The following is a 19,222-nucleotide window of genomic DNA, read 5'->3' as shown; positions in this document are numbered from 1 at the left end:
CCTGTCTGATTGGCCCGGGGATCCCTGGTCCCACTTACATGTTTACAGCCTGGTGTCCAGGGTTCTTCTTGTTGCTGGGGGCACCGCTCCTGGTGACACTGCTCGGACTGAAGAGCTGCCAGCCCTCTGACTGGCTGGCAGCTCTTGGAGGCGAGACATTCTGCCTCAAGAGGGCAGAAGCCCTGACTACAGGCAATTAATTGCATGAGCCACGCAAAATGGCAGCATGGCTTCCAGGCCCGGCACAAGCGGGCTCCACTCAGCTTTCCAGCTGGTGGGCTGGGTCACCGCCTTATTGGTGAAATTCTGGCCATACTGTACAATATCTTGTTGCTTTACTGGACCATGGAATCCAGATTTTTATCAGCTACCCCAAAATCAAAATTTACACTTGGATGTAACAAGAAAACAACCTGGAACCAAGGCCAATTTGACCTTCTGAGTGGGCTATGCAAGATTGACAAAGGATTGATATGACATAAAAATCAAATCTGTTCACCGCATTACATTTTTGGAAACGATATTCAATCCATTTCAATATTGTGCCAAATATAAACAAAAGACACACAAGAAAAATGGCGGAGTGATACTCTCTTCAAAAATTAATGTTAATTCAAAAATAATTTAGAAAAATAATTCGCGCCACTAACAGTCCACATTCCGGCTTCTTCTACCTCTGCAGTATCAAGGTTGATGAGTACTGAATGAAGAAAGGCTGCTGACAGGGACTGCTGGACATGGTACAGGTAAGGTACAGCAGCCCAGTATCACGAGGGACCGCCACTTGGTGAAGGAATTAGCTGCGGTGGGGTTTCGAATCTCCTTCAACTGCAGGCTTGGACAGCTGGGCTGGAACACACCTTGTGGTCCTTTCCTGAAGGGGATAGTTGGCGGGGGGGGGGGGGGGGGGTGGTTTTGCAGGGGTGATGGTGAATCAATGAGAGAACTGTGCACTCACCTGTACTTTTTGCGCATTCCTGATTTCTACCGTTCCACCCTTGGCAGTCATGCCTTCAGCTGTCTAGGCCCTAAACTCTGGAATTGCGCCCTGCCCCCCAAACCTCAGCTCAGAGTCATTGAACTGGAGGCCGAGTTACAGACACTGCAATGCATCAGGGAGGGGGAAAGTTAGCTGAACACTTTGTTCCTGAAGGCAGTCACACCCCATAGGATAGCATCTTCTGATTTGATCAGTGGTCAGTAACAGTGGGTTGTGACTGCGTGAAGCAGGTATGGAGATCGAGAAGTGGAGGAGCCTCAGCCCTTGCAATTGTCCAACAGGTTTGAGGTCCTTTCAATTTGTATGAATGAGAGCAAGGGCTGCAGGATGGATGAGCAAACTGACCATGGTACAGGAAGTCATTGAAGCAGGGGGAGTAAATAGGAATGCAGTGGTAGTAAGGGGTAGTATAGTCAGGGGGATAGACACAGTTCTCTTCAGCCAGTCCAGAAGGCTGTCTTGCCTGCTCGGTGCCAGGGTTCGGGACATCTGCTCAGGGCTGGAGAAGAACTTGCAGTGAGAGGGATAGGATCCAGTTGTCATGGTCCACATGAGTACCAACAACATAGATAGGACTAGGAAAGAGGTTCTGCATAGGGAGCATGAGCAGCTAGGGCCTAAATTAAAAAGCAGAACCTCAAAAGGTACCATTGGGTCAATCTTCAGCTGAACCATGCTGCGACCAATGTTCTGGCAAGTCATATAACTAGGGCGGTAGAGAGGGCTTTAAATTAGCTAGTGGGGCAAGAAATCAAGTGAGGGAAGATGAGATAATTTGGAGAGAGAGAGAAGATTGGAGGGAAGCAAAACTGGTAACAGGAAATAGAAAAATAGCAAGTGAAATTCGAAGACTGACGAAGCAAAGGCAAGCATCAAATAGGATCAGACTGCAAAATGATGTTAAAAAGACAAAGTTAAGGACACTCTATCTGAACGCATGCAGCATTCACAAGGTAGATGATTTGAAGGCACAAATAGAGGTAAATCGGTCTGATTTAATTGCCATTACATGGTTACAGGGTGACCAAGCCAGGGAACGGAATATTCATCATTTAGGAAGGATGAGCAAAAAGGAAAAGGAGGTGGGGTAGTGCTCTTAATAAGGGACAAGATCAGTTCATTGGTGAGAGAGAATCTTAGATCAAAGGATCAAGATGTAGAATCAATTTGGGTGGAGCTAAGAAACAACAAGGGGGGAGTTGTTTATAGGCCACCAAACAACAGTGGTACTGTTCAACATGGTATAAATCAGGAAATTAGAGGTGCATGTAACATGGGTAATACAGTAATAATGGGCCACGTTAATTTACATATAGATTGGGTAAACCTAATCATCACTAATGCTGCGGAGGATGAATTCCTGGAGTATGTGCAAGATGGGTTTCTGGAGCAGTACATTGAAGAACCAACTCTCTGTATGTTAGAGCCTGTTCCCCCAATACCACCCTCCTAGTATTTCTGAGATTTTCTGTATCTTCCTCTGTGAAGACAATGTTACGCCTGAGGTTGGAGGAGTGCACTGTCTCCCTCTAGTCCCACTATTCCACTGGTCACAACATATATTTTTAAATATTTTAACCAGTTATGGAAATGGTCAATTATATACTTTTATCCATCTGTTTCAGAATACAAATCCACCAATCAGGTTTCTTTAATGAACAACAAAATTATTCATTTATTAAAAAACAGGACTTATTCAATAATGATGCAAAGTTTATTCACAGACAGGTTGAATAATGAAAGTATAAATATATTCCCTTCAATATAACCCAGCTCGCACGCATGCACACACACACACACTGGTTAAAGTAAAAAAATAAAGAAGCTTTCTCTGCAGAGATCAAGTTTACAAAAACAAAAATACTTTGGCCAAATAATTGTTAATTCTTGAAGAGAAAAAGGATAAGATACGAAGTGTTCCAGATGACTTGCAGTCTGGCGTCCTGGTACATGTAGACAGGTCACTAGACACATGTGGTTGTCACTGGGATCTTTCTGGAGCAGTTCTGTTCAGGAAACGTTGAGGAGTAGTCTTGCAGGCTTTTCAGGAGAATTACCGCATCCATGGTTCCAGCTATCACACTGGATTCTCAGAAGAGTTTTCAAAACAGGTAGCAAAGGATGAGTTGGGTGGATTCACTCTTAGCAGGATACACACCAAGTATCCTCCAAATAATCCCAAAACGAAACCAAAACTCCTGACCACCATAAATCTAGACGTGACTTCTCTGTAAATAACTCCAAATAGTTCCATAGTCCATAAGGCTCCGGCTATTTACTTAGCTTAAGACATGTGACTTCCAGTAAATGTTTGTTTTTAAACAAAGTCTCAAGTGTCCTTCAGCGACCCCTTAAAAAAAAAGTCCAGCATCTCCTCAGGTATTTTCCAGTCTTTTAAACGCAAGTCTTCAAAAAATATTAATAATGGAAGCATCTTCATGACAACAGATACAAAGTAGCTAACAGGAAACAGAGAGTAGGCATAAATGGGTCATTTTCTGTTTGGCAAGATGTAACGAGTAGTGAGCCACAGGGATCTGTGCTGGAGTCTCAGCTTTTTACAATTTATATAAATGACTTAGATGAAGGGACTGAAGGTATGGTTGCTAAATTTGCTGATGACACAAAGATAGGTAGGGAAGTAACTTGTGAAGAGGACATAAGGAGGCTACAAAGGGATATAGATAGGTTAAGCAAGTGGGCAAAGATTTGGCAAATGGAGTAGAATGTAGGAAAATGTGAAATTGTCCACTTTGGCAGGAAGAAAAAAAAAAGCATATTATCTAAATGGTGAGAGATTGCAGAGCTCTGAGATGCAGAGGGATCTGGGTGTTCTGGTGCATGAATCGCAAAAGGTTAGTATGCAGGTTCAGCATGTAATTAGGAAAGCTAATAGAATGTTATCGTTTATTGCGAGGGGAATTGAATACAAAAGTAGAGATGTTATGCTTCAGCTATACAGGGCATTGGTGAAACCACATCTGCAGTACTGTGTACGGTACTGGTCTCCTTATTAAAAGGAAGGATGTAAATGCATTGGAGGCAGTACAGAGAAGGTTTACTCGACTAATACCTGGAATGGGCGGGCAGTCTTACAAGGAAAGATTGGACAGACTAGGCTTGTATCCACTGGAGGTTAGAAGAGTAAGAGGTGACTTGATTGAAACACACAAGATCCTGAGGGGTCTTGATAGGGCGGATGTGGAAAGGACGCTTCCCCTTGAGGGAGAATCTAGAATTAGGCGTCACTGTTTAAAAATAAGGGGTTGCCTATTTAAGACAGAGATGAAGAGAAATTCTTTCTCTCAGAGGGTTGTGCGTCTTTGGAATTCTCTTCCTCAAAAGGCGGTGGAAGCAGTCTTTGAATATTTTTAAGGCAGAGGTAGATAGATTCCTGATAAGCAAGCGGGTGAAAGGTTATTGGGTGTAGGTGGAAGTGTAGAGTAATCAGTTCAGCCATGAACTTATTGAATGGCGGAGTAGGCTCAAGGGGCCGAGTGACCTACCCTTGCTCCTAATTCGTATGTTCATATGGGACTTGTGAAAATGAAGAACTGAAAGAAATTAGTATTAATAAAAAGGTAGTACTCGAAAAATTAACTAGATTGAAGGTTGATAAATCCCCTGGACCAGATGACCTAAATTCCAGAGTGTTGAAGGAAGTGGCTATAGAGATAGTGGATGCACAGTGGAGGAAAAACTTTTTCACGCAGCAAGTGGTTAAGGTCTGGAATGCGCCGCCTGAGAACGTGGTGGAGGCAGGTGCAATTGAAGCATTCAGAAGGGAATTAGACAGTTATCTGTAAAGGAAGAATGTGCAGGGTTATGTGGAGAAGGCAGGGGAATGGAACTGAGGGAGTTGCTCTTTCAGAGAGCCGGTGTGGACACGATGGGCCGAATGGCTTCCTTCTGCACTGTAATAGTTCTGTGATTCATTGGTGGTTCTTTCAAAATCCTACAGTTTCTGGAAATGTTCATGCAGACTGGAAAGTAGAAAATGTAACCCCACTATTTAAGAAAGGAGGGAGAGAGATTAGATTAGAGATACAGCACTGAAACAGGCCCTTCGGCCCACCGAGTCTGTGCCGAACATCAACCACCCATTTATACTAATCCTACACTAATCCCACATTCCTACCAAACATCCCCACCTGTCCCTATATTTCCCTACCACCTACCTATACTAGTGACAATTTATAATGGCCAATTTACCTATCAACCTGCAAGTCTTTTGGCTTGTGGGAGGAAACCGGAGCACCCGGAGAAAACCCACGCAGACACAGGGAGAACTTGCAAACTCCACACAGGCAGTTTCCGGAATCGAACCCGGGTTCCTGGAGCTGTGAGGCTGCGGTGCTAACCACTGCGCCAAAACGGGGAACAACAGACCTGTTAGTCTGATGTCAGTAGTAGGAAAATGTTAGAAGCTATTATAAAGGATGTAATAAATAGACACTTAGAAAATAATGATATGATTGGGCAGAGTCAACGTGGATTTATGAAAGGGAAATCATGTTTGACAAACCTGTTGGTGTTTTTTTTTCGAGGCTGTTGCTTGTAGCATAGATAAAGGAGAACCAGTGGATGTGGTAAATCGGGATTTTCAGAAGGCTTTTGATAAGGTCCCACACAGGTTAGTAAACAAAATTAGAGCACATGGGGTTGGGGGTAATATACTCATATGGATTGAGAATTGGTTAACAGACAAAAAGCAGAGAGTAGGAATAAAAGGGTCCATCTCAGCATGACGGGCTGTTACTAGTGGGGTTCCGCAAGGATCAGTGCTTGGGCCACAGCTGTTCACAATCTATATAAATTATTTGGATGTGGGGACCAATTATAATATTTCCAAATTTGCCGATGACACAAAACTAGGTGGGAATGTAAGCTGTGAGAAGGATGCAAGGAGGATTCAAGCAGACTAGGACAGGCTAAGTGAATGGGGTAGAACATGGCAGGTCCAATATAATCTAAATAAGTGTGAAGTTATCCACTTTGGTCGAAACAAAAAACAGAAAGATAGAGTATTTCTTAAATGGTGAGAGGTTGGGAAGTGTTGATGTCCAAAGGGACCTGGGTGTCCTTGTTCATGAGTCACTAAAAACTAGTATGCAGGTGGAGCAAGCAATTCGGAAGGAAAATAGTATGTTGGCCTTCATCATAAAGGGTTTTGGGTACAGCAGTAAAGAAGTCTGGCTGCAATTGTATAGAGCCTTTGTCAGGCCGCACCTGGAGTATTATGTACAGTTTTCGTTTCCTCATCTAAAGAAGGATATACCTGCAATAGAGGGAGTGCAACAGGCGTTCACCAAACTAATCCCTGGGATGGCAGGATTGCCTTAGGAGGAGAGATTGAGGAAAATGGGCCTGTATCCTCTAGAGTTTCGAAGAATGAGAGGTGATTTCATTGACATTTAGAAAGTTCTTAACAGGATGTGAGGGTGGATGTAGATAGGATGTTCCCCCGGCCGGTGAGTCTAGAACCAGTAGACATAGCCTCAGAATAAGGAGCAGGCCATTTAAGACTGAGATGAAGAGGAATTTCTTCACTTAGACGGTGGTGAATCTTTGGAATTCTCTACCCCAGAGGGCTGTGAAAGCTCAATGATTAAGCATGTTCAAGATAAAAATCGATAGATGGATACAAATGACACAAGGGATATGCAGATAGCACGGGGAAGTGGCGTTAAGGTAGATGATCAGCCATGATCCAGTTGAAAGGCAGAGCTGGCTCAACGGGGTGAATGGCCGAGTCCTGCTCCTATGTTAAAACAATCTACCCTTCATAAATCAATTTTCAGCCGCTCACTTGGTGCTAATTGAATCTTGGGGTCCGGTTGCAAACTGCAAGGTTTCAACTGAGGAGCCAATATTTGTGACAGGAGCTTTTGGCACGGGGTTGTTCATGGGGTTCATTGTCCTGAAAGAGCAGCCAAGGGAGCAGGGCTAACTTGTGCTGACTCCCACCTTTCCAAGCCCAGCATGAATGGTGCAGGTTGAGCTAGTGATCTAAAATCAGGGTGTGCAGCTACCAACATGCCGAGTCTCTGTATCTTTGTTCCCTCTTCACCCACCAGTGTAAACAATCTTTCACCATTTGCCCATGGTTCGGCCTCAGGTTTCATTCACTCTTTTATTGATGCTCCTCCCTTGGCACCGTTCCCTCTCACCAGGTCACTACTGCTGCTGCTCCCAGCTCTGCAGGAAGTGCTGAGATTCACACCCACACAATCTGCACCACTGCACAGTCTTCACTTCTTTCCTACTCAAGTCCCAACCCCCAGTTTCCCTCTCTTACCCCACCCTGCCTGAGCTTCAAACTTCCAACCCCATTCCCTAGTCCCAATTTCCTTTTCTCCCATCAGCTTTCACCATCTACTGCACACCCCACTCCCATGTGCTAAATAAATATAAGCTGTTGTTATACTTTGTAGCAAGAACCAGAAATACTATGCACAGCTGGCTCCTGATATCTTGGCTTTTTCTGATTCAGCACAAAATGAAGGCAAGTCCATTTGGTAAATAACAGCCACTGAATTCATGAAAAAACACATACATTTTGAAAGAAGACAGGGAAAAGTCTTTATATGCTGTCATGCAATGCCACCAACATTTGTAATTTTATTCCATAAACTGTTACCAGCCAACAGTTATTAGGATTGTTTTCAGATGCAAATTGTATCTTTTGAACATCTCAAGCTTTTTTAAAAAATTAACTTGCTCTATTCTAGAGAAACACAGAAATTCATTAATCTTTTCAGTGGATTTAAACACCCAGCATGTTGCATGAATTAACAAAAATGTCAGGGAATACAGGACTTTGTAAATGCTTAATATCGTGTGGAATTAAAATATTCAAAGGAGACAATGGGGGTAATTTTAAATTCCCCTTCCCTTGCTACTGCCCAGAAAGCCACAGACCCAAATTTGCCGATGACACGAAGATAGGTGACATTATAAGCAGTGTATATGGAAGCATAAATTACAAAGATGTATTGATAGATTAAATGAATGTGCAAAACTGTGGCAAATAGATTTCAATGTTGACAAATGTGAGGTCATCTAGTTTGGACCTAAATAGGATAGAACTGGATACTTGCTAAATGGCGAAAAGCTAGAAACAGTGGAGGTGCAGAGATTTGGGGTCCATGTACATAGATAAAAATGTCATGAACAGGTACAGAAAATAATCAAAAAGGCTAATGGAATGCTGGCCTTTATATCTAGAGGATTAGAATACAAGGAGGTAGAAGTCAAGCATAAGCTGTACAAAGCCCTAGTTAAACCACACCTGGAGTACAGTGGGCAGCTTTGAGCACCACATCTTAGGAAGGATATATTGGTCTTGGAGGAAATGCAATGTAAACTTACCAGAATGATACCTGGACTCCAAGGTTTAAATTATGATAAAAGGTTACACAAATGAGGGTTGTATTCCTTGGAACTTAGAAGGTTGAGGGGTGATTTGATTGAAGTTTCCAAGATATTAAGGGGAACAGAGAGAGTAGAAAGAAAGAAATGATTTCCGATCGTTGGGGAATCTCAGACTAGTGGCCATTGTTTAGAAATTGCAGCCAGACTGTTCAGGAATGAAATTAGGAAACACTTATATACATAAAGGATGGTAGAAACTTCCGCAAACAGCAATTGATGCTGGATCAATTGTAATTTTAAATCTGAAATCAATAGATTTTTGTTAACCAAAAGGTATCACAGGATATGGGGCAAAAGCAGGTATATGGAGTTAGGCTGCAGATCAGCCATGATATTACTGAATGGCAGAACAGGCTCGAGGGGCTAAAAAAAAAAAAAAAAATCGGTAAAAATGTGAAACCCCAATGCACCACAAATACACCTACTTCCAATTGAATCACGGTGGGTTTGGGGGCATCCTTCCTTTCATGGGATGTAAGCATCGCTGGCAAGGCCAGCATTTGCTGCCCATCCCAAATTGCCCTCGAGAAGGTGGTGGTGAGTTGCATTCTTGAACTGCTGCTGTACATCTGGTGTGGGAGCACCCACAGTGCTGTTAGGGAGTGAGTTCCAGGAGTTTTATCTAATGACAGTGAAAGATTGGCAATATATTTCCAAGTCAGGATGGTGTGCGACTTGGAGAACTTGCAGATGGTGGCATTTCCACACAACTCCTGCCCTTGTCCTTCTAATTGGAAGAGGTCGCAAGTTTGGAAGGTGCTGTTGAAGAAGGCGTGGTGAGTTGCTGCAGTGTATCTTGTAGATGATACACTAGGCTGCAACTGTGCATCAGTGGCAGAGGGAGTGAATGCTGAAGGTGATGAATGGGGTGCCGATCAAGCAGACTGCTTTGCCCTGGATGGTGACGAGCTTCTTGAGTGTTGTTGGAGCCACACCCATCCAGGCAAGTGGAGAGTATTCCATCACACTCTTGACTTGAGCCTTGTAGATGGTGGACAGGCTTTGGGGAGTCAGGAGGTGCATTAGTCGCACCAAAATTCCCAACCTCTGACCTGCTCTTGTAGCCACAGTATTTATGAGGCTGCTCCAGTTCAGTTTCTGGTCAATGGTAACCACTAGGATGTTTAATATTTAATTATTAACTGTTCCTCAGCTTTTAGGAGCCATGTGAATTTAGCGGCTGCAGGCCAGGTTTCCCAGTGCTTGGCTCAGCTGAAAGGGAGTTGGCAGATTCAGTAGTTAAGGGCTGCTTGTGAACCAGGAGGAGGACTTCTTCACTGTAGCCCCTCAAGCAAACCTCTGTTGCAATCACTCCCTTCACATGCTCTTCAGAACGCCCACATGATTCCTTCCATGATGATATCTCTGCCGCAATCCAAGCACTCCTCCCTAGCCAACCCCACCGATTGTCTCCGACTGCCATCGACTGTCCCCAATGGTCCATGGCTATGGCCCTCTACCACAAGCTTTCCCACCCGGCAGGGAGCCAGCTTTCAAATCAATCTGGCTGCCATGCAGGAAACAGCGTAAAAAATTTCTAATGGGGTCCTGCCGTTTAATTTGGTAGGATCTCCGCGTCCCAACATTTATGGGTTTCCTGGCCTGCTCCCTCCCTGCCAATATTGTGGCCAAATGTAGTTAAATACCATCAAAGATACTACCAGAATTGGCTTTTATTCACTACTTTTCATAATTCTTATTTACAGGATTTGTCTGTCAAACTCTCTATGCATTCATACTTAAATATTTTTTAAAAAAAGTAATCTGTGGACAGGTAGGATACATGAAAATAAGTCAAATGACATTAATACCACAGTCCTTTAACCTTGTGGACTACATATTTCAACAACATATGTTGATAGCTTTTTGCACTAACCATGCAATGTTCAAGTTAGTTGCACATCAACAGAGTGCAGGAATTAAATATTAATATACATTTTTTTTTAAAGGCAGGTGAGGCAATGATCTGGGCCTGAACATCACACTATGTAATTAGCACTATTCTCGGTACAAAGAACAAAGAACAGTACAGCACAGGAACAGGCCATTCGACCCTCCAAACCTGCGCCGATCTTGATGCCTGCCTAAACTAACACCTTCTGCACTTCCGGGGCCCATATCCCTCTATTCCCTTCCTATTCATATATTTGTCAAGATGTCTCTTAAATGTCACTATCGTATCTGCTTCTATCACCTCCCCTGGCAGCAAGCTCCAGGCACTCACCACCCTCTGTGCAAAAAACTTGCCTCGCACATCCCCTCTAAACTTTGCCCCTCGCACCTTAAACCTATGTCCCCTAGTAACTGACTCTTCCACCCTGGGAAAAAGCTTCTGACTATCCACTCTGTCCATGCCGCTCATAACTTTGTAAACCTCTATCATGTCGCCCCTCCACCTCCGTCGTTCCAGTGAAAACAATCCGAGTTTATCCAACCTCTCCTCATAGCTAATGCCCTCCAGATCAGGCAACATCCTGGTAAACCTCCTCTGTACCCTCTCCAAAGCCTCCACGTCCTTCTGGTAGCGTGGCGACCAGAATTGCACACAATATTCTAAGTGTGGCCTAACTAAGGTTCTGTACAGCTGCAACATGACTTGCCAATTTTTATACTCTATGCCCCGACCGATGAAGGCAAGCATGCCGTATGCCTTCTTGACTACGTTATCCACCTGCGTTGCCACTTTCAGTGACCTGTGGACCTGTACGCCCAGATCTCTCTGCCTGTCAATACTCCTAAGGGTTCTGCCATTTACTGTATACCTCCCACCTGCATTAGACCTTCCAAAATGCATTACCTCACATTTGTCCAGATTAAACTCCATCTGCCATTTCTCCGCCCAAGTCTCCAACCGATCTGGATCCTGCTGTATCCTCTGACAATCCTCATCATTATCCGCAACTCCACCAACCTTTGTGTCGTCTGCAAACTTACTAATCAGACCAGCTACATTTTCCTCCAAATCATTTATATATACTACAAACAGCAAAGGTCCCAGCACTGATCCCTGCGGAACACCACTCGTCACATTCCTCCATTCAGAAAAACACCCTTCCACTGATACCCTCTGTCTTCTATGACCGAGCCAGTTCTGTATCCATCTTGCCAGCTCACCTCTGATCCCGTGTGACTTCACCTTTTGTACCAGTCTGCCATGCGGGACATTGTCAGAGGCTTTACTAAAGTCCATATAGATAACATCCACTGCCCTTCCTTCATCAATCATCTTCGTCACTTCCTCAAAAAACTCAATCAAATTAGTAAGACACGACCTCCCCTTCACAAAACCATGCTGTCTCTCGCTAATAAGTTCGTTTGTTTCCAAATGGGAGTAAATCCTGTCCCGAATAATCCTCTCTAATAGTTTCCCTACCACTGACGTAAGGCTCACCGGCCTATAATTTCCTGGATTATCCTTGCCACCCTTCTTAAACAAAGGAACAACATTGGCTATTCTCCAGTCCTCTGGGACCTCACCTGTAACCAATGAGGATGCAAAGATTTCTGTCAAGGCCGCAGCAATTTCTTCCCTTGCCTCCCTCAGTATTCTAGGGTAGATCCCATCAGGCCCTGGGGACTTATCTACCTTAATGCTTTGCAAGACACCCAACACCTCCTCCTTTTTGATAATGAGATGACTGAGACTATCTGCACTCCCTTCCCTAGGCTCATCATCCACCAAGTCCTTCTCTTTGGTGAATACTGATGCAAAGTACTCATTTAGCACCCCACCCATTTCCTCTGGCTCCACACATAGATTCCCTTCTCTGTCCTTGAGTGGGACAACCCTTTCCCTGTTTACCCTCTTGCTCTTTATGTATGTATAAAAAGCCTTGGGATTTTCCTTAATCCTGTTTGCCAATGACTTTTCATGACCCCTTTTAGCCCTCCTAACTCCTTGCTTAAGTTCCTTCCTACTGTCTTTATATTCCTCAAGTGCTTCATCTGTTCCTAGCCTTCCATCCCTTACAAATGCTTCCTTTTTCTTTTTGACTGGGCTCACAATATCCCGTGTTATCCAAGCTTCCCGAAACTTGCCAAACTTGTCTTTCTTCCTCACAGGAACATGCTGGTCCTGGATTTTAATCAGCTGACGTTTGAAAGACTCCCACATGTCAGATGTTGATTTACCCTCAAACAGCCGCTCCCAATCTAAATTCTTCAGTTCCTGCATAATATTGTTATAATTAGCCTTCCCCCAATTTAGCACCTTCACCCGAGGACTACTCTTATCCTTACCCACAAGTACCTTAAAACTTAAGGAATTATGGTCACTGCTCCCGAAATGCTCCCCCACTGAAACTTCGACCACCTGGCCGGGCTCATTCCCCAATACCAGGTCCAGAATGGCCCCATCCCTAGTTGGGCTATCTACATACTGTTTCAAGAAGCCCTCCTGGATGCTCCTCACAAATTCTGCCCCATCCAAGCCCCTAGCACTAAGTGAGTCCCAGTCAGTATATGGGAAGTTAAAATCACCCACCACCACAACCCTGTTACCTTTACATCTTTCCAAAATCTGTCTACATATCTGCTCCTCTACCTCCCGCTGGCTGTTGGGAGGCCTGTAGTAAACCCCCAACATCGTGACTGCACCCTTCCTATTCCTGAGCTCCACCCATATTGCCTCGCTGCATAACCCTTCTGAGGTGTCCTCCCGCAGTACAGCTGTGATATTCTCCTTAACCAGTAATGCAACTCCCCCACCCCTTTTACATCCCCCTCTATCCCGCCTGAAGCTTCTAAAGCCTGGAACATTTAGCTGCCAATCCTGCCCTTCCCTCAACCAAGTCTCTGTAATAGCAACATCATCATATTTTCAATTACTAATCCAAGCTCTAAGTTCATCTGCCTTACCTGTTATGCTTCTCACATTGAAACAAATGCATTTCAGACCACCAGTCCCGCTGTGCTCAGCAACATCTCCCTGCCTGCTCTTCCTCTTAGTCCTACTGGCCTTATTTACTATGTCCTCCTCATTTATTTCACTAGCTGTCCTACTGCTCTGGTTCCCACCCCCCTGCCACACTAGTTTAAACCCTCCCGAGTGACGCTAGCAAACCTTGCAGCCAGGATATTAGTGCCCCTCCAGTTTAGATGCAACTCGTCCTTCTTGTACAGGTCCCATCTGACCCTGAAGAGAGCCCAATGGTCCAGATATCTGAAACCCTCCCTTCTACAGCAGCTGCTCAGCCACGTGTTTAGCTGCACTATCTTCCTATTTCTAGCCTATTTCAGAAATAATTCATAAATAACAGTCCCTGGAAGAGACCAACAACAACTTGTATTTATATAGCACCTTTAACATGATAAAAACACCCAAGGTGCTTCACAGGAGCATTCCAAAAAAAAATTGACACCGAGCCACATAGAGGGCACATTAGGGCAGCTGGCCAAAAGCTTGGTCAACCAAGTCGGTTTTAAGGAGCACCTTCAAAGAGGAAAACGAGGTAGAGACAAAGAGGTCTTAGGGAGGGAATTCCGGAACTTAGGGCCTTGGCAGCTGAAGACACGGCAATTAAAATAGGGGATGCTCAAGAGGCCAGAATTAGAGGAGCACAGATATCATGTAGGATTGTGGGGCTGGAGGAGATTACAGAGATAGGGTGGGGCAAGGCCATAGAGGGATTTGAAAACAAGGATGAGAATTTTTAAACTCGAGGCACTGCTTAACCCAGAGTCAATGTAGGTAAGCAAACACAGGGGTGATGGATGAACGGGTCTTGGTGCAGGTTAGGTCACAAGCAGCAGTTTGAATGACCTCAAGTTTGGAGGGATACAATGTGGGAAGCCAACCAGGAGTGCATTGGAATAATTAAGTCTAGAGGTAACAGAGGCATGGAAGAGGGTTTCAGCAGATGAGTTGTGGTAGAGGCGGAGTATATTACACCATGGTCTGAGCAAATAAACATCTGTCAGGTGTGCCATCTGGTCTCAACAGAAATGTGAAGGGAATAACACTATTATTTTAATTCTTTTTCTATACGTCTATCCCACATCTTTCCTTTTATCAATAATTTCATTACTGCAATATTCTGCTCTTCCTTCCCAGCTTATGCCCAAAACATCCACTGATTCAGAAAATCTGTTTTTTCACATTTTTGAACTTGCTCTGTATGAATCGTTACCATTCTTGCCTGGGGAACAAAAGCATAAAAACAAACTACACCTGTCAGCAGGGACCAGCAAGTCTCACAGCTAAACTGCCTGTGAAGTCCAACAGTCTCTGGGGTAAAAAGCAAACTGACGATGCAAATGCATTGCTAAATAAGAAGACTAAGTCACACCCAGAATATCTTCAGAAATAACACTGTTTTTTTAAAGATAGCAACAAGTAGCTAATTTTATTCACTTAGGCCTGAGCTTTTGATTAAACCATTTTCTAAATTTAACTGTTGACTATTGAGGTCGAGATAAACACAGCAGAGCAATCCTAAGTGACTCATTAACTTGCCGATTGCAGAGAGAGAAATGAAAGGTGGATCTGCCCAAAAGCTAGCTTTTGGTCTATTCAACTGACACTTTAAAAATGGGATAGCAGTATTACTTAAAATACTATTTTTAGTCCATCAGCTGTTTCCCTGCTTAATTTTGCAGTAAGGCAAAAATGCTTGCATGGTAAATTATTTTTCACTGATTTTAACAATGCCTCTCACCATGCTACTGCTCATCGACAAAACCTGGAATAAAATTCACATGCATTGTTCAGACTCTCCATTAAAAACTTTATCCAGGCACAAACAGTTTGCTCGCAGGGAAGTCTGAGTTGCTGTTTTTACAATGTGATCTTTGTAATGTACTAAACAGTATACTGCACTATGTGTTTGGCCAAACTATGATAGCCTATATATGAACGCCTGCTTAAAAGATATTACTAATCAGTTCAGCATTATGCCTGTAGAACACGCACGCTTGTGTAAATTGGTTTTGATGTTTTAAAAAAAAAATGAACAAAATGAGTGAGCAATAAACATCCAAATCTTACTCATCAGTTTTATTTTTAACAAAACTAAGAAAGAATGTTTACCTTTGTGCTACCTCACTTCTCAACCAGTATGTACTTCTTTTGTTCAACCCTTTCGAAGTTTTCTTGCTGTTGAATGGTTAAGAGGAAATGATTGCTTTTCCAACACACTCAGTTTACAGTCCCTCCCTAACTGTGACGTCAAGTTAAACTGACAGGGTATTTCCTTTTAGTGAGACCTCCTGACACGCACTGCATACTTAATGTACATGTAGCTACTTACCCAAGATGTACCTGCCTGACCCAATTATGCACCTGCCTGACCCAATTATACCTCACTGACAATCACCTCTATTATAACACCAATTGCTCAATTTTTTTTTAAAAAGGGCTGCAGTCAATGGAAAAATCTGTTTAAAGATAAAACATTGCCTTCCAGCATAAAAAGTGATTACAAATATGTATATGCTGATATTTAGGGCTCAGTTCAACCAGTAGCAGGATCAGTGTTTGGGGGTGGGGGTTCCCAAGGTGGGCAGTACACCCAAAAGTCATCAACAGCTTGAGGCCCGGCCAATGTTAACTTCCAGGCTTCATTATAACATAGTACGCAGATTGGCTAGTCGATGGCATGAGCAGCAGGACGTCCACTCATCTTTTCTTCGTGATTTCTGGCGGGAGACCCAAGGCAGAATATTGAAAGGGTAAATGTACCTATTAGAGAGGTGGCATTCACTGAATTTTAACACTTTAAGTATCATTATGCTGCACATTGAAGATGGCTGGAAGTGCGTAGATTGCCCCTAATTTTTCAGATGCCTCCCTGGAGGTATTGCTGATAGCAGTCAGGGTCAGAAGGAATTTGCATACTGGCAAAGTGAGAAGATGATGTCCAACAGCATCTTAAAGAGAGCCTGGTTAGAAATGGCAGGCAAAGTGGATTGCAGGAGCATCATCCCAAGGACCTGGATCCAGTGTAACGAGAGATTCAGCGGCCTCACATGATCAGCAGAAGGAGTACAGCTCCTCCTCTCCCTATCTCTTGCATTGGACGTGGTCACAGTCCCTCTCCTCTCTCCAGCTACTGAATCTATCATTTTCTCTGGCAACTGTCTTTGAGGCTGAACCTGACTGTTTATAACCAAGATGAGCTTGTGACCATATATTCACAGCAGAACTAAAGCCGCTTCTTCCACCTCCATAACACTGCCTGACTCCACCCCTGCCTCAGCTCATCTGCTGCTGAAACCCTCATCGATGACTATGCACTCCTGGCCAGCCTCCCACATTCTTCCCTCCTAAAACTGGAGGTCATCCAAAACTTTACCGCCCATGTCCTTACTTGCACGAAGACACCAATTACCCATGTGCTTGTGACCTACACTGGCTCCCAGTTGAGCAACGCCTTGATTTTAAAATTCTCATCCTTGTTTTGAAATCCCTCCATGACCTCACCCCTCCCTATCTCTGTAATCTCTTCCAGCTCCACAACCCTCCAAGATATCTGCATTCATCTAATTTTGGCCTCTTGAGCATCCCTATTTTAATCATTCCACCGTTGGTTGTGTGCCTTCAGCTGTCTAGGCCCTAAAGTCCGAAATTCCCTCCCTAAACCTCTCTGCTCTCTCTACCTCTCTTTTCTTCTTTAACATGCTCCGGCCTTCCAATACATCATACTGATATACTTTTATACTGGTGTGCCTCAAGCATTTTGCTTTTCATGGTTGGGCATCGAAGGTCCATGTCAGTGAGTTGTCTCCTGGGTGATTCCTGCCACCAGTACCTGCTCCTGTCCACTAATGCTGTGTATTTGATAATTAGCAGGCTCCTGTAAGTTGCTATCTATTCCACCTGAGGTGTCAATCCCTGCTCCAGTGGAAGGGATGGAACATCGGATGGCGCTTTCTCAGGAGGTGTGCCCTCTTCAGGTGTTGCTTAAGAAGTTCTTACCACTGAGAAAGATCCAAAGGAAAAGGACAAGAGTTAGGATGGCAGTGGGAGGCTGCACTGTCACATTTGAAAGGCCTGGCCATACTGTTTGAGGTTTTAAAGTTGGCTGAATGTACAGTTGCTTGTGATACATGAAGGGGAACAAGTAATAACAATCACCCTGCTCAGAGATGCTGCCAAACTTGCCATCTGCAATACTGCTTGTTATTGTTGTGCCACTCGTGTCATCCTTGGTAGCATTCTCACCACCGAGTCAGAAGGTTGTGGGCTCAAATCCTACTCGAGAAACTTGAGCACGTAACCTAGGCTGACAGCTCAGTGCAGTATTAACAGAGTGCTGCACCATCAGAGGTGCCGTCTTTCAGATGAGACCTGAAACTGAGGCCCTGTCTGCCATCTCAGGTGTCTACTGTTTTGACTACTGTCCTCAATCAGAAAAGACTCAAATATATGTAGAAAGATCACCCTTAGCCGATGGTTCCTGTTGAGTGGGTGAGGCTTACTGCAAGTAGAATTTCTCACTGGTTGTTCTCAGAGAACCACCTGCAGCTCCTGCTGCAGGGTTAGAGTCAGAGTGTCAGAGAGATACAGCACTGAAACAGGCCCTTCTGCCCACCAAGTCTGTGCCTACCAACAACCACCCATTTATACTAATCCTACATTAATCCCATATTTCCTACCACATCCCACCATTCTCATACCACCTACCTACACTAGGGGCAATTTGCACTGGCCAATTTACCTTTCAACCTGCAAGTCTTTGGCTGTGTGAGGAAACCGGAGCACCCGGCGGAAACCCACGCGGTCTCAGGGAGAACTTGCAAACTCCACACAGGCAGTACCCAGAATCGAACCCGGGTTGAGGTTTGAGGCCTCTGCCCCTGCTTTTCTTCCTCCTCTATCTTCACCTCCATGCAGTACAATGCTAGAAAACACCACCCAGCATATGCTTTCACTGCTTAAAGGGTAACTGAAATAAAGTATGCCAAAAAAAAGTATAAAAAGCGTCAAATGACTTCAATCTCACTAGCATGCTAATGCCAATGCTGAGTGCCTGGAGCTCATGACCTCTTGAAATCCTGCAGCCAGCTGCCTCTGGAACCAATCTCACTAACTAGTGGATTCAGAGACAGGAGGGACTTCCAATTTCTTTGGTTCTCACATTTGGATCCATACTGCATCATTTGCCTGCCATTCATGAGGCCCACGCCTGCCTCTAGCAGAAGCCTTGGCCATCTGGAAAATGCACACTGTTAAAATGGTACTGGTTGCCCAAGTGAGCCGTAAGTGCCAGTAAGAACACTTGTCTGTTTAGTCGTTGTACATCCTATTCCTGCCCAGTTGGGGTGGGGGTTTAAAATTCACCCTCCCGCTTAGTGCTTACAGTTATCAGATCTCTTAGTATTAATCTAAATGATCCTTGGCATAATTTCTTTACAAAGAGAAGTATTGTCATCAGGCCCTGAATAAAGTGAATCTGTATGTTAAAAACATAACTCAAGCTGATAACATTTATAGCTTAAGCTTATATATTAACTTTCTTTCAATGAATAGATTACAAGAATTAATCTCAATTTATTGAAATTGGAGACACAGAAGGCTGAAGCAGATGCTGTATTTTAGATGATGGTGTTCCAACTGCTTGAAGGAATTTGCCATCAAGACAAAATGGTCACAAAGCACAATGAATCTCCAACGAACTGCCACACCATGGCAGGCCATGTGTCTATATTTGTGAACTTTCACATACTGAGTGCCCAATCTCAACTGGATACTGAAAAGGCTATGCGTCCTGACAATATCCCGGCAATAGTACTGAAAACATGTGCTGCAGAACTAGTTGCGCCCCTAGCCAAGCTGTTCCAGTACAGCTA

At 44.0% G+C, this 19,222-nt stretch overlaps 1 protein-coding gene across 3 annotated transcripts in view; it reads right to left on the bottom strand.

Moving 5' to 3' along the window:
• cobll1b (cordon-bleu WH2 repeat protein-like 1b) overlaps positions 1 to 19,222 on the bottom strand; it is a 235,779-nt gene that overhangs the window by 107,183 nt on the left and 109,374 nt on the right. Inside the window, exon 4 of one of the 3 annotated variants that reach the window (XM_068035220.1) lies at positions 15,462 to 15,527. The exons of the other annotated variants lie outside the window; for them this stretch is intronic. Coding sequence (XP_067891321.1) covers positions 15,462 to 15,527 — 66 coding nt within the window. The remainder of the gene's footprint in view (positions 1 to 15,461; positions 15,528 to 19,222) is intronic. 3 annotated transcript variants of the gene reach the window in all.

This window comes from Heterodontus francisci, chromosome 7 (genome assembly GCF_036365525.1).
Source record: "Heterodontus francisci isolate sHetFra1 chromosome 7, sHetFra1.hap1, whole genome shotgun sequence".
Lineage (NCBI taxonomy): Eukaryota > Metazoa > Chordata > Chondrichthyes > Heterodontiformes > Heterodontidae > Heterodontus > Heterodontus francisci.
This window is presented reverse-complemented; position numbering and strand designations above follow the sequence as displayed.